Source organism: Sorex fumeus, unplaced genomic scaffold, assembly GCF_029834395.1.
Source record: "Sorex fumeus unplaced genomic scaffold, SorFum_2.1 ptg000095l, whole genome shotgun sequence".
Taxonomy (NCBI): Eukaryota; Metazoa; Chordata; class Mammalia; order Eulipotyphla; family Soricidae; genus Sorex; species Sorex fumeus.
In genome coordinates, this window is record NW_026606152.1 from 4,283,254 (window position 1) to 4,297,701 (window position 14,448).

Sequence of the window (14,448 nt, forward strand, 5' to 3'; positions counted from 1 at the left end):
TAAGGCCAGCAAGGGGGCAGCTTTGCTTTTGGCCAGGCCAGGGTTGAATGACACAGGGTGTCAGGGGTGTCGAAGCTCAGCTGGCCCCTCTCCTCTCCTCTCCTCTCCTCTCCTCTCCTCTCCTCTCCTCTCCTCTCCTCTCCTCTCCTCTCTTCTCCTCTCCTCTCCCCTCCTTCCCCTCCCCTCCCCTCCTTCCCCTCCTCTCCTTTCCTCTCCTCTCCCTTCCTCCCTCCCTCCCTCCCTCCCTCCCTCCCTCCTTCTCGTAGGTTCCATCCCCAGCACCACATAGGAAACCCTGTGCTCCACCAGGAATGATCCCTGAGCATTGCTGTGTCGCCCAAAAACACCTCACATACACATATGCATGCAAAAACACAAACATATGGAAAACACACAAACACACATGCAGGCACACATATGCACACACAGCACACATGCAAACAAACACACACGCACACATACATACACACACACAGAGGCACTCACAAAGCAGCTTTGCTGGCTGTACCCGAGACGGCCCCTGTGCAGGAGGGCTGGGCTCTGTTCTCCCAGCACCCCTGGGGAGCTCTGCGAGGCCCTTATGGCATGGCCCTGGGCACAGCCGCCTCCATCCTGGGGAGGGGGCTACATAGTTGCCCGCCAAGCGCCTGGAGACTTCCTGGACCAGCCAGGCACTGCTCTGCTCTGTGGATCGAGCCCGAGGCCACATCCTTCCCTCTGACCCCTGTCCAGTCTCAGTGTCCCTCTGCTGGACACAGCCAGAGCCCCTGCCTAGGGGTACAGCATGGGGTGCCTGCCAGCACAGCCAGTCCTGCCCTCCGCAGCTCTCATGGCCTGATCACGCTTGACTCTGGCTCTGAGGGGTTTTTTAATTTTTTTTAATTTTTATTTATTGAATCACTGTGAGAAAGGTTACAAAGCTTTCAGGTTTAAGTCTCGGTCATGCAATCATCAAACACATTTCCCTTCACCAGTACTTATTTTTCATCACCAAGAATCCCAATATACACCCCTCCCACCCCTCCCAATGCCTGTGAGGCAGATGAATGAATTCTAGTTAACACTCTATCTACTTTGACTCGATTCATTGTTTCGACAAAAGATGCACCATTACTATTTAGAGTTTACACCCCAAAATCAGACCTGCTGAAAAGGCATTGTGAAATAATTTGTTTTCCACAGCCGGTTACAAGAGCCAAATGATGTATTGCGGCCGTGCAATTTTGGATTTCTGTTATTTTACTTTTTCAGCCTGGAAGTATTTCTGCCGAGAGTCAGATAATTATGAGATTGGTTTCTGTGGCTCTGGAGCCATGGCCGTGCCGGAGAGCCGCTCGTGGGGGGCAACTCGTGACCTCAGTAGGGCGGGAAGGACGAGCCGGGAATGTCCCCCTTCCCATGGCGTTTCAGGTTTCAGTCACCCCGTCAGGACCAGCTCATACCTGGCTTTCCCGAGCTCCGAGGCGGCTGCTGTCTTGCTTCCCAGAGGGCACGTGGTGTGGATTAACGCATAATCCATTCACTTTTCTGCCGCAAGCTGCGGGGCTCTGCATTAAGTCCTTGTGCTTCTGGAGCCATGGCCGTGCTGGAGAGCCGCTCGTGGGGGGCTGGCTCTGAGCTTTGGTTGCTGATGTGTCTCTATGGCGTCACTTGTCCTTGTCTTTGTTTCTTGTTTGTTTGGTTGGTTGTTATTATTATTATTATTATTATTATTATTATTTGCTTTTTGGGTCACATCTGGCGATGCTCAGGGGTTACTCCTGGCTCTCCACGCAGGAATTCTTCCTGGCGGTATTCAGGTATGGGATGCAGGAGATTGGATCAAGGTTGGCGCATGACAGGCAAGAGCCCTACCCTCTGTACCACCGCTCTGGCCCCATCACTTGTCCCAGTCGAGGCTTGGTCACGAAAACTGATGGCAACACGACTACTGTGTGCTGCCCCGCGGGGTTCACCCCAGGCTCATCCCACGTTCCTGACCTGGCCTGTGCTCAGCAACCTCTCCCCTTCCTCCTCCTGCCCTCCTCCTCTTCTCCTCCTCTTCCTCCTTCTCCACCCGCTTTTCCTCCTGCTCCCTCTCCTCCACCTCCTCCTCCTCCACCTCCTCCTTCCCCATCTCCTCTTCCTCCTCCTGCTCCTCCTCCTCCTTCTGGACCTCTGCCATAGTCCTGTGGAGGTCGTTAGTGATGGCCCCAGGATGGATTACCAGCCTCACCAAGCTCTGGGCTCTTAACCTTTGGTCTCATTTTCATTAGTTGATCTCTGCTTTGCTGCGGCAGAGAAGCCAGTTTCCAGAGGACCGGCTGGGGCCTTGCTGCCTTCCTAGCTCTCCTGCACTCCCGAGGAGCCTCCAGCAAGTGAGCCCAGCATTGGCAGGCACAGACCCCGTCCACCCTGCAGCTCGGGCTACTCTGGTGCTTACAGGGAGATTTCCTTGACAAGCTACACAATACTGCCCCCTCAATGGAACATGGACTGTTTCCGTGTCGAGCAGGCTAGAGAGCACAGCTTCAGGTGCAGCTTGATCCAGGATTCAAAAGGTTTCGCCTGGGGCTGGAGTGATAGTACAGTGGGTAGGGTGTTTGCCTTTCACGAGGCCAACTCAGGTTCGAATCCCAGCATCCCAAATGGTCTCCTGAGCACCGCCAGGAGTAATTCCTGAGTGCAAAGCCAGGAGTGGCCCCTATGCATTGCCGGGTGTGACCCAAAATGCAAAAAAAAAAAAGTTTTGCTAGACCTTTCCATGGGCTGGTTGGGGCACTCTCTGCTGGCCCTCAACACCAGGGTCTTCCCTCTTCTCTCCAGCAGCCCCACAGAGATGATGGAGCAGCTCCCAGTGTTCCGGGTGCTGGGGGTCCCTCCACAGGCACTGCTCAGGCTGTATGCATGCTGGCCCCCCACCCGCCCCACGGTCACCACCCAGGTGACTCAACAGGCAGAGCGGGGAGACACAGAGAGGAATGAAAACCCAGAAATGCAGAGATCCTTTCCCCCAGAAGAGCTCGGGAGGCGGTGGGCAGGGGGGAAGCGGCAGATGCCCTTGCACATGGGTCAGAGGGACCCCAAGAGCTGACTTTTCTCCCCAGGAGTACCACAACAGCTGGTGTTGGGGTGGGTGCGAGGTGGCACACGCCGGGGCCAGGAGGAGGCGCAGATCAGAAGGGGGCAGCCGGTCCAGTGGGGGCTGCAGCTGAGGGGTTCCATGGGGCGCGGAGAGGGGCGCAGACGCAGGGCAGAGGACACGCCAGCAGTGGGGAATCCGGAGACCCCTGGGACGGCCTCCCTCCCCTGCACACGCTTCCTTGACCGCCCGCCCAGACATCGTGGACATCAAGCCGGCCAACATGGAGGAACTGACCGAGGTGATCACGGCAGCCGAGTTCCACCCACTCCACTGCAACCTGTTTGTGTACAGCAGCAGCAAGGGCTCCCTGCGCCTCTGCGACATGCGCGCGGCGGCCCTGTGCGACAAGCACTCCAAGCGTAAGGACCTCGCGGGGGAGGGGGGGCGGGGCGTCTGGGGCGGGGCCTTGAGGCCGGGGGCGGGGCCTGGAGTGGCAGGTGGGCGTGGCTAGGGAGGTGGGCGTGGCTAGGGGAGGTGGGCGTGGCTAGGGGAGGTGGGCGTGGCCTTGTTGGTGGGTGTGGCCTGGGGGTGACTGGAGAGCTGGTGCAGCGTGGCCTGTTTGTGGTGGGCGTGGCTTGTGCTTCCAGGAGAGTTTCCGGGCGTGGCCATGACAGAAGAGATGTGGGCGTGGCCTGTCGTGGTGGGCGTGGCTTTGCATGGTGAAAGTGCTGTGGGCGTGGCCTATCGCGGTGGGCGTGGTTTGTGCCTACTGGAGCGGTTCAGTGTGGCCTGGAGAGTGAATGAGTGGTGCTGCGGGGTTGGGTCTCACACCCACCAGCCCACCCCAAGTGCCAGTACGGTCAGAGCTGTCCTGCTTACAGTGGTCTAGGGTGAGGATCTGAGAGTGAGCTGAGATCAGGAAACTGAAGCCATAGTGCAGCTGTAACCTCCTCCAGGAAGCCTTCCCTGGCCTCCACAATGGACCAGGCCACTCCTCTGCCCCTCGAGCCCCAGCGCTTCTCTCTCACAGGCCCGAATCCTGTGACCTCTCTGTGGAATGTCACCTGCCCTGCAGAAGCCTGTGAGCAGCACCTCAAGGCCCCTCGTCCGGAAACCCACTCCAGTGACAGGCTTGGGTGCCCGGGGACTGGACAGCAGCCACCTCCCCATGCAGCCACACTCACTGGACTCAGGGGGCCGGACTCGGGCCCATGGCTCCTGCTGAGAGATTTTTGCCCGAGTGTGTGCGAGCTAGTGGGTACTGGGGCTCTTGCCCAGGGAGCGTGGCTTCTCTCTCTCTCTCCGGAACAGTCATGTTCTGTGTCTGCTCCCAGAAGTCCGGCAAAACTCATCTATAAAGCTTTTTCGAATTATTGGTTTATTTTAAAAGCAGGTGCTTTATTTGAGTGCTAATGCTTGTAAAGGTAAAGGTAAAGACCCTCCCGTTGATCATTGATTTGCTCGAGCGGGCCCAGTAACGTCTCCATTGGAGACTTTGTTGTTACTGTGTTTGGCATTTCGAATACGCCACGGGGAGCTTGCCAGGCTCTGCCGTGCGGGCGAGATACTCTCGGTAGCTTGCCGGGCTCTCCGAGAGGGGCGGAGGAATTGAACTCGGGTCGGCCATGTTGGCTGCGTGCAAGGCAAACGCCCTACCGCTGTGCTATCGCTCCAGCTTGTAACTTGTTATATTTTTATTTTATTTTGGGCCACACCTGGCCATCATCTGGACTTACTTCTGGCTCCATGCTCAGGGATCACTCACAGCTGTGTACAGGGACTATATGTAGTCCTGGGGATCATAGCAGGATCAGCCGTGTGCAAGACAAGCCCCCATCCTATCTACAGCCTTATATTTTTTATTGGTTTTTGGTAAGATGTTTCTTTTAAGGTGCCAGAGTGATAACGATGCCGGCGGGATCCCCTGTGTGAAGAGGGGAGGAGAAACAGCATTTTTTTTTTGAATAATGTAGGAGTTCTGCCATTTATTCAGCCATTGATTAAGCTAATTGAATTGGGCATGAACTCCACATTATTTTTTTATTTTATTGTGTCACCATGAGATAGAGTTACAAAGCTTTCATGTTTGAGATTCAGCCACACACTGACAAAACACCCATCCCTCCACCAGTGCACATTTTCCACCACCAATTCCCAAGTAACACCCCCTCTCCCCCTCACATACATACACATCGTAGTCCTCAGCCTGCCTCTGTGGCAGACAATTTCCCCAATACTCTCTGTCTAATTTGGGGCATTAATTTTGCTCGAATTTTCCCACCAACATTCAAGCCTACCTGCCAGGGACAGACACTAGGTAATATATTTTCCATAGCTCATTTCGAATATCATGAGAGCTCACGTGGCCACAATTGTAAATGTAAATTTCTAGACTGTAAATTGTTGGGTTCCAGAGACATCTCTGTGTGGCACTCATCCATTTGGGGTTCAGTTGGGAGCCTCTGGGCCAGGGCTGAGGGTGCTCTAAGATGGCATCCGGAGGCAAATTGTGGGCATGACAGCCAGTCTCCCGGGCAGGTGGAGACCCTGGGAGGGACAGCCCAGGTCCTCTGCCACCATGCGGCCTGGAGAGTTAGTCCTGAACCTGCACTGGGCCTTGCTTTGAAAGCTCTTGGTCACCAGGATGCCATCTGGAGTAGGCGGGGAGACCACCTGCTCCATCTGAGGCGCCCCAGTGATATTGGCTCGGTATGGGGCCCGGACAGATCTCCGGTGCTGTGTTGTCATCTGGGACTTGCTACTGTGTCTCTGGGCCAGGGCTGTTGGTGCACTAAGATGGTGCCCAGAGGCTAATTGTGGAGATGACAGCCAGTCTTCTGGGCAGGTGGGGACCCAGGGAGGGACAACCCAGGTCCTCTGCCACCATGCAGCCTGGAGATGTAGTCCTGGAACCCGCAAACCTGGGCCTTGCTTGTAGAAGCTCTTGGTCACCGGGATTCCATCTGGAGTAGGCGGGGAGACTGCACCTGCTCCATCTGGGGTGTCCTGGTGATATTGGCTTGGTATGGGGCCCGGAGAGGTCTCTGGCACTGTGGTGTCTTCCGGGACTTGCTGCTGTGTCTCTGGGCCAGGGCTGTTGGTGCGCTGAGATCCATATTACAAAATTTTCAGCAGATTATATCTTGGTGAGGTCCATTCTGAGACGGTGGAGTCAGGCTTGGGGTATGGCAGCGATTTTGGATTGTGGAAGCAAGTGGCTGCCGGGGACTCTGCTTGGGCGGGCACAGGCCAACCCGCCCCCTCCAGTTTACTCCAGACTGTTCAGCCTTGTATGGGTCTGAGCTTAACTGCGGCTTTTGATCTCCTTCGAGACTTATTTAGGGGTCTCTGAGGCAAGGCCAGTAATAGAGCTTTCAGGGTGACGCTGCGGTTGGTTCATGGGGGTGACTGCCAGTTCTTCCATGTGTATTGGAAAGTGGGGGAGGTAGCCCACCCCAACTCTGAGTGAGCTTGTATAGCTGAGCCGGAGGTGGTTTGTGGGTGTGGCTCCCACATACCTAACTTTTGGCCATTTAATTTCTTAGTAAACTTGTTCCCAAGTTGTTGGTGTCTGGCCAAAGGCACAATGGCAGTTTGGGGGTATCAGGAAGCCTGAAGGCAGCATCAGGCTGCTGATGCACTCGCCCCGCAGGTACAGCTTGACCTGTTGGCAGCACCATACCCCTGAGACAGCATCTTTGCAAGGGGATCTGCCACTTCCTCCTGATTCTCCCCTCCAGTCTGGGAATGGGGGCGGGAGTCTAGGTCTGATGAAGTCTGCAATGACCCCACACACAGCATAGACCTCATGTTCCCCGCTAGGCAGCCGTCATGCTGCACCTGGTGTGAATTTGCTCTCTGCCTGGCAGGGGTATTGATCCCTAGCATCCAATTTCTCCGGGAACCACAGACGCAGGCTGGAGTGAGGAATTGCTCTTTGCAGGAAAGGAAAGTCCTAGGCCTTTCCCAGCCCTGTTGGGTCCTTGCCTTTCTCTCAGAAAAGCATTTCAGGAGGAAATGAGCACTGAAGTAAAAAAAGAGGCTTTATTTTGGGATTTTTCAGGAAGGGGGGGAGAGAGAGAGAGAGAGAGAGACAGAGAGAGAGACAGAGAAACAGAGAGACAGAGAGACAGAGAGAGAGAGTAATGTACTCACGAAAGAGCACAGCTTCTCCAGAGTGGAGCGAGCCCCAGGACACATCCCAGCACTTGAGTATGAAAGTCCACATCGCAGGGGAGACGCGGCGGGCGGCCTGGGCACGGGCACCATAGACCCAGCAACACGTGTGCATGCACTTCCTTTGTTCATGTTGGCTCTTAGAGGGTTTCTCCCAACCCTGTGGGTCTTTCTACTTAGGTACGACTCCGTTGCTAGGGTGGTTGCCAAGGAGAAGAGCTGGGAGCAGTTGATGGTCTTTTTCAGTATTTCTTTGTTCCTGCTGGAGCTTCTGGGGCGGGGTCCAGCCTCCTCTGGTCTGTGCTGGCACCAGTAAAGGTCTTATTAGGCCACAGGTGGATGCTGGCAGCTTTAGGGCTATTGGTTTTATCACTTCCCAAGAACTTACTGCCACTGGGGGCGGGGGTGGGGGAGTGGGTCCCTTTCCCAGTCGGCCTGCTTCAGTAATTCAGCAGGTAGAACCCTTGCCTTCCACAGGGCTAAATGGGGTTCAGTCCCCGGCATTGCATATGGTCTCCCAAGGCCCGCCAGGAGTGATCCCTGAGTGAGGACGTCCTTTGTTGATTTTCGAAGGCTCATATTTGGGCTCAGTTGTTTTGAAGAGACTTGAAGATTGGTCCTCCTCCTACACCCAGTTCCTACTAACTCTGCCCCTGGGGGTTAGGGATGTGCTGGCGCCAGACCAGGCCTCGGGCCAAATCACAAAGGGCAAGTGCCCCAGGAGGGAGCTTGTGCGTTTCTCCGTCCCCCCAGCAGGGGGCACTGGTGCGCTGCCTGCCCCAGTGGACCCAGGGGTTTTGATTTCCTACTGCCATGGGGGGGCGGAGTTCCTGAGGCAAGTCAGGAGCAGGGGGGAGCGGGGAGATGAAGGGAGTTGAGCAGTTTCCAAGGAGACGGCAGAGCCCGGGGCCTTCCTGTCCCTGGCTTCTGCTGGAGTCAGGCTGGGGCATGAGCCACCTCTATGTCCAGTACAGTGCTGGCTGCCATCAGCGCACAGGTCCAGAAGGGGCACAGGCTCCCTTCTCCCTCTGGCCCTAGCATCCCTGTCCAGCATGTGCGAGGCCCCGGTTCAAGCCCCAGCCACACATGGCCCACCCTGACCCCAAGCATGTAGCCCTCCAGGGCTGACAGGCCCTACTCAGTCACTGCCCAAGAGGTGGGACTGTCTCTCCAGAGGACTAGTAAGACAGTATCTGGGCTCCTGTCTCCTAGTGCAGGACTGGTCACCATGGAAACCGCTGCACCCGAGTCCTCCAGATTGGTAGATCCTCCTGATGGGCAGGTCCAAGTCAGCCGAGTCAGTCCCTGGGCTGTCCCTGCTTCTCAGCCATCTCCATTCCCCTTTATCTTGAAACTCCTCACCCATCCGTCTCTCTGCCTTTGTTTGCTTCTCTCTCCGGTGGGTCTTTGGTGGCTCCCAGGCAACCCCCTGAAACTGCTGCTAGAACTGATCACTGCAGACCAGCCCAGGGTGGGGCAGGGAGTCCCCACCTGGTATTCACTGGAATCTGATGCTGCACACAGGGAGGGCTCGGCACAGCTGGGGCTCACAGAGCTCAGCAGAGCTGCTCCCACTCCTCCCCTTGGGACCTGCCTCCTGACCTGAGCTGGGCCAGGCGCGTCTTGACATGTGGAGAAGAAAATGAGAGACCGAATGAAAGAATGTGTGAGCAAATTAGTGAGCGAATGAATGAATGGATGGAAGAAAGAAGGAAGGAGTGAATGAAAGAGGGTGGGGGCAATTGAGTGGGTGAGTAGCTGAATGAATAAAGGGGTGAATAAGTTGAGTGAATGAGAGAAAGAAGTGAGGTAATGGGTGAGTTAGTGAATGAGTAAGAATGAGTGAGAGACTGGGTGAAAGACTGAGTGAGAGACTGAGTGAGGGAGTGAGTGAATGACTGAGAGGCTGAGTGAGACAGTGAGTGAGAGACTGAGTGTGTGAGACTGAGCGAGTGAATGAGTCAGGGAGACTTGAATGAGAGAACCGAGTGAGTGAGTGAGACTGAGAGACTCAGTGTGTGAGAGACTGACTGAGACTGAGTGTGTGAGCGACTGACTGAGAGACTGGGTGAGAGTGTGTGAGACTGGGTGAGAGACTGGGTGAGAGACTCAGAGTGGAGGATGTCTGGGGCCTGGGTGGGGACCATTGTCACTGCTCTGCCCACAGTGTTCTCTGTCCGCAGTCTTTGAAGAGCCCGAGGACCCGAGCAACCGCTCCTTCTTCTCGGAAATCATCTCCTCCGTGTCGGACGTGAAGTTCAGCCACAGCGGCCGCTACATGCTCACCCGGGATTACCTCACGGTCAAGGTCTGGGACTTGAACATGGAGGCAAGGCCCATAGAGACATACCAGGTGCGTCAGGGACTGGGAAGTCCCCGATGACTTTGGTGAGGAGTGGGCGGGGGGGGCCATGTACGCGCGGCATGGGCTCTAATTGCTGCACCGTTTCCGAGCTCCCGGGTGTTGGTTTTCTTCGCTTTCATGAGATGTCTCATGGTGGCAGAGTGGTTGCCCACCTCCCAGAACAATGCCCAAGTTCCAAGCAAGAAATGGAAAGAAACGTGGAAGGTCACGTGCGAAGGGCCTGGGGGTTGTGTCTGTTGAGGATTTACAGAAAAGCACAAATTGTCCCTGAATATTCCCTGGGAGACTTCCAGGGCTCACTGGCCAGAAAAGTGGGAGAAAGTGGTCAAGTGGGAGAAACAAGTGCCTCTCGGGAATGAGGGGAGGGTGGTGTTGAAGGAGCCAGCCCTCAGCAGAGGAGGCACTGGGCCATGGCGTGTTTCCCTCCTCTAAGCCTCTGGCTTCCCTGGAGGATTGGGGGGTAAGTCCCGCCAGCCCCACTTTGGAGGAATCTGGGTTCAGTGGCAAGTTCTAAGGCTGCTCAGCTCAGCTTGGCGCTCCAGAATCCCTTCTTCTCCTCACCCTGCTACCAGAGGGCAGCAGGCGCAGGGGTGTTGGGCAGGTGCATCGCTCAGCAAGTCCTGAGCAAGAGGACATGTCAGGGCAGCCTGGCACTTCATCGAGAACAGCTTAGAATCAGTGGGTGGTGGGGACAGTCCCTACTGACAGGCCAGGTGCTTGGACCCGGGACTCATGGCAGGGATGATCCCTGCTGACGTCCCAGTGCCAGACCCAGGGCTCAGGGAGGGAGGAGGACCCTCGGCCCCACAGAACCAGACACAGAGATGAAACACACGCAGCCTGGCATGTCTGCACCAGGAGGACCCGGGGCTCCGGCTGAGGCTGCAGCATAGCACGTTCCCCCCCAGGCTCCCAGGGCAGCTCCACCTGACCCGGGGGGCTCCTGGGATGCTCTGTAGGTGCGTCACGGGAACCCGCCCCTGGCTGCGGGCGCTCTGCTGGGGCACACCTGGCCGGGGCAGGACAGTGCCTCTGTCCCTGGGTTGGGCTCTCCTGGGCCATTCTCTGAGCTGGCCCGTGCCTCCCTTTCTCCACGGGACACACCATTGTGTCCTGGCCCGTGATGACCCAGCAGAACAGCCCATGTGAGTGGCCTGTCCAGCACTTGAAGGGTGAAGAGAACAAGGGTCAGAGAGGTGACCGCACAGCCAGGGAGGGGCGGGGCCAGGACTCGGTCCCCTTGTCCTGTGAGAGTCCCCACTGCCTGGGCCCCCGTGGTCAGCCGAGTGCCCAGGAGGCACTGGAAGGGCTCACCCATGCCGTGTCTGCGCAGGTCCATGACTACCTTCGGAGCAAGCTCTGCTCCCTGTACGAGAACGACTGCATCTTTGACAAGTTCGAGTGTGCCTGGAACGGCAGCGACAGGTAACAGGCCCGCGGGGCCACCTGCCCACCGGGAGCTGGGCGGGCTGCGGCCTCAGGCATGGGGCCACTCACTCCGGGAGCCAGGATGGAGCCTCACCAGGACTGGGCTGAGACCCGGGTTTGAGGGGACACCATCTCCTGTGGCCCTGGATTCCATTCCAGCAGGACCCTGCATAGGGCAGCAGAGGGGAAATGTGTTCACTCACTCATTCACAGGAGCCAGGTCTGCACTGTGGGCCTCACTCATCTACACCAGAGTCGCTAGGGCTGCCCCCCTCCGCTGCTGCCCATCACCGTGACCATCCACAACGCCCTCTGGTGGGCTTAATGGAAAACTACAGAGTATCCCCCCTTTTTTTGTCTGGGTTTGGGGGTCACACCCAGTGATGCTCAGGGCTTACTCTTGACTCTGCATTCAAGAATCTCTCCTGGTGGGCCTCAGGGGAGCCCAGTGGGATCCCGGAGATCGAACCCAAGTGGGCCGTATGCAAGGCAAGCACCCTGCCCATTACACTATCACTCTGGGCCCTTTGGAATATCCCTAAAGTGTTCTGGGCAAAGCACTTCAGGGGTCTTAGCTCCTAGTCCCCAAGTCTGTATGGCCACAGTAGCTGCCCTGCAAGAGAGGACGCGATGCCCCGAGGGAGGGGCCCCTACATGTCCTCTGGGACTCCCTTTCCTTTCCTGCCAGGGCCCTCCCTGCTCCACCCCTCTCACACCCCAGCGCCACCCCTGCCCTGCCCTTGTCTGCACCCCAGCCCCTCACCCCTGCCCTCACTCTCCCTGCACCCCAGCGTCATCATGACCGGAGCCTACAACAACTTCTTCCGCATGTTTGACCGAAACACCAAGCGAGACGTCACGCTGGAAGCCTCACGGGAGAGCAGCAAGCCGAGGGCCGTGCTCAAGCCGCGGCGCGTGTGCGTGGGCAGCAAGCGGCGGCGCGACGACATCAGCGTGGACAGCCTGGACTTCACCAAGAAGATCCTGCACACGGCCTGGCACCCGGCCGAGAACATCATCGCCATCGCGGCCACCAACAACCTCTACATCTTCCAGGACAAGGTCAACTCGGAGATGCACTAGGTGTGCGAGGGCAGCTCAGAGCGGCCCTGGCGGGGGCAGTGGCCACTGGGCCTGGCCCCCCAGCTCTGGAGAGGCCAGCCGGCCTGTGCTGGTCATGGCCTGCTTCCAAGGAGGGGAGCGGGCTCCCCGGCGCCCCCAGGTGGGCCGGAGGGGGCGCCACCCTGCGGCTGGGTTCTTTCTGCACAGGCTGGGGATGGGACCGCGGGGTCCCTCTTTCCCTCCCGCAGCTGCTTCCAGGGCAGGTGCCCTGCACCTCCACCTCCCGGGCTCCTGGGGGCTGACGGCAAGGCTCGGACAAGCCATATTCGTTTGGTTAGAGGGGAGCACGGACACCCCTTACTGATCTGGTCGCTGTGTTTATTTATTGAACAGAAACATGATCCGTACTGCAGGGGGGAGTCTGCCGGCTCTTCCAAGCACCCGAACGGTCTGACAGTTTGCTGAGAGGCAGGGGTGGGGGCGCGTGGGAGCCCCCTCCCTCGTGTGGGCCTGTTCTTTCTAGAACCCCACCTTTGCTGGGTGCCAGGCAGCTGGGCCTGGCCTCCTTCCAGCTGGTGCCCCTTATGGGAGCTCAGACTGGATCCCTCCAGGAATGGGGAGAACCGGCGGGGGGCCCAGAGAGGCCAAGTGGGTCAGTGCCCAGGCCCACGTGAATAGGTGCAGAAGAGGAAACTGAGGCCCCAGATTGTGCATACCCACGCCAGCCAGGGGCAGGAAACCCCTTGGCCTTGTCCCAAACAGACCTGTCCAGCCCACCACGTTGCTGGCTCTTCAGTGATGCCTCTGCATACCACCGGTGGCTCACACTTGAACATGGTTTCATGGACAGAAAGCTCTGCTGCGCAGGTGTGTTAAAGTGACCTTCTCGGCCTGGAAGGTTCTGGCAAGTCCTCTTCCCCCTGTGACGCAGGGCTGCGACCAGAGTTCCAGGGAGAACCAAATCTCAGATGGAGAACGGAGAGGCCCCGCTCCTGTCCGGTCAGCTGCCGCTGGCGTCCCCCGGCGCTTTTCCAGATGCACTGGAAATTGCATGTTATCACCACGTTAGGATGCTTTTTTCTTTAATCGCCCCGTGGTCTCTGCGGGCTGCCCTGTTCCCATTCCAGTCTTCTGCGGCAGCTCCGCCCAGCCACGCCCACCGGCACAGCCACGCCCACCGGCCACGCCCTCAGTGCAGACCACGCCCACAGGCCACGCCCCCACCTGTCATGCGCCTGTGCAGTCTCCCAGGTGGGTGGACCCTGGACCGTGTGGCCTCTGTATTGTGATGGGCAGTTGGGCAGTGCAGAGGCCCAGGGAAAACAAGCCCCCCTTTTTTTTTAAACGCGATGCAACCTAACCGAACCCAGGAAACAGACCCTCCCCGAACTCCTCAACTGGTAACTGCATACTGTCGTGTGTGGAAAGCGCAGGCGCATGGCACTCACTTCCAGCCCTACAATAGCTCCAGCAGGAAATAGGTTTCTTCCTTCTTTTATCTTTTTCTTTTTTCTTTTTATGGCTTTGTTTTTAAACCTCCGTGAACGAAGAATGTTTCTATCTCACTGTCAGCTCCAGGTGACCTGGACAGTATTATATGTACATAACTATTCTAATTAAATTTAATAATCACAGCATTCCGTCCTTTCTTTCCCCCTTGTAAAGAAGCTTGAGACCCGTGGTGAATTGTATAGAAACCTTGTTGATGTTGAAATCCAGCCCTGGGGGCCTTCAGGCATCACCCAGCTGTGGTGGCACTGTCCGGCTCCTTCTCGCCTGCCCCGTGCGAGGGGAAGGGGCCTCGGCACCGCGGTGACCGCCCTGACTTCTGATGGAAACTTGGAGGACCGTGCCAGAAAGGAACTGCCGTTCTCGAGAGTGCAGGCCGCCTGTGTCCTCCAGTGAAACGCTCGTCCTCAGCTCCCGGGGGACCAGCTCTCTCCAGAGCAATCGTGAGAGCTTGTGGTGGGCAAAGAAAGGCGGTTGGGGGCAGGGAGGGTGCACGGCCGTGGACGTGGCTCCCCAACCGCCTCACTGCCCACCCTTGAGTGTCCTGGAGTGTGTAGTGGTGGGCAGTGGCCCCCCGTGGGCTGGTGGGTGTGTGGTGGTAGTGTAGAGGACCCGTGTCCCAGACTGTGAGTGACCATTGGTGCATCCCCTCCCCTCGGGTGTCTCACAGACAATCCAGCTGTTGAATACAATTATAAATATGTTAATACCAGCTTTTTCCAATAAAATAACAAATGTCACATTGCAAATGAAGCTGCATCCATGCTGTGGGTTTGGGGGAGGGTTGGCCCCAGGGGAGGTAGGCCCTGCAGGGAGGGGGCCTGCCCCCCCCCCCCCCAGGGCT

The 14,448-nt window shown here is 57.4% G+C and overlaps 1 protein-coding gene across 2 annotated transcripts in view; it reads left to right on the plus strand.

Moving 5' to 3' along the window:
* The window catches only part of PPP2R2C (protein phosphatase 2 regulatory subunit Bgamma), a 51,663-nt gene extending 39,217 nt beyond the window's left edge, over positions 1-12,446 (plus strand). For both annotated transcript variants that reach the window (XM_056132780.1, XM_056132781.1), the window contains exons 6-9: positions 3,319-3,483; positions 9,424-9,593; positions 10,939-11,030; positions 11,825-12,446. In XM_056132780.1, coding sequence (XP_055988755.1) covers positions 3,319-3,483; positions 9,424-9,593; positions 10,939-11,030; positions 11,825-12,116 — 719 coding nt within the window. In that variant the 3' untranslated portion in view covers positions 12,117-12,446. The remainder of the gene's footprint in view (positions 1-3,318; positions 3,484-9,423; positions 9,594-10,938; positions 11,031-11,824) is intronic.
* Positions 12,447-14,448: the final 2,002 nt, after the last annotated feature.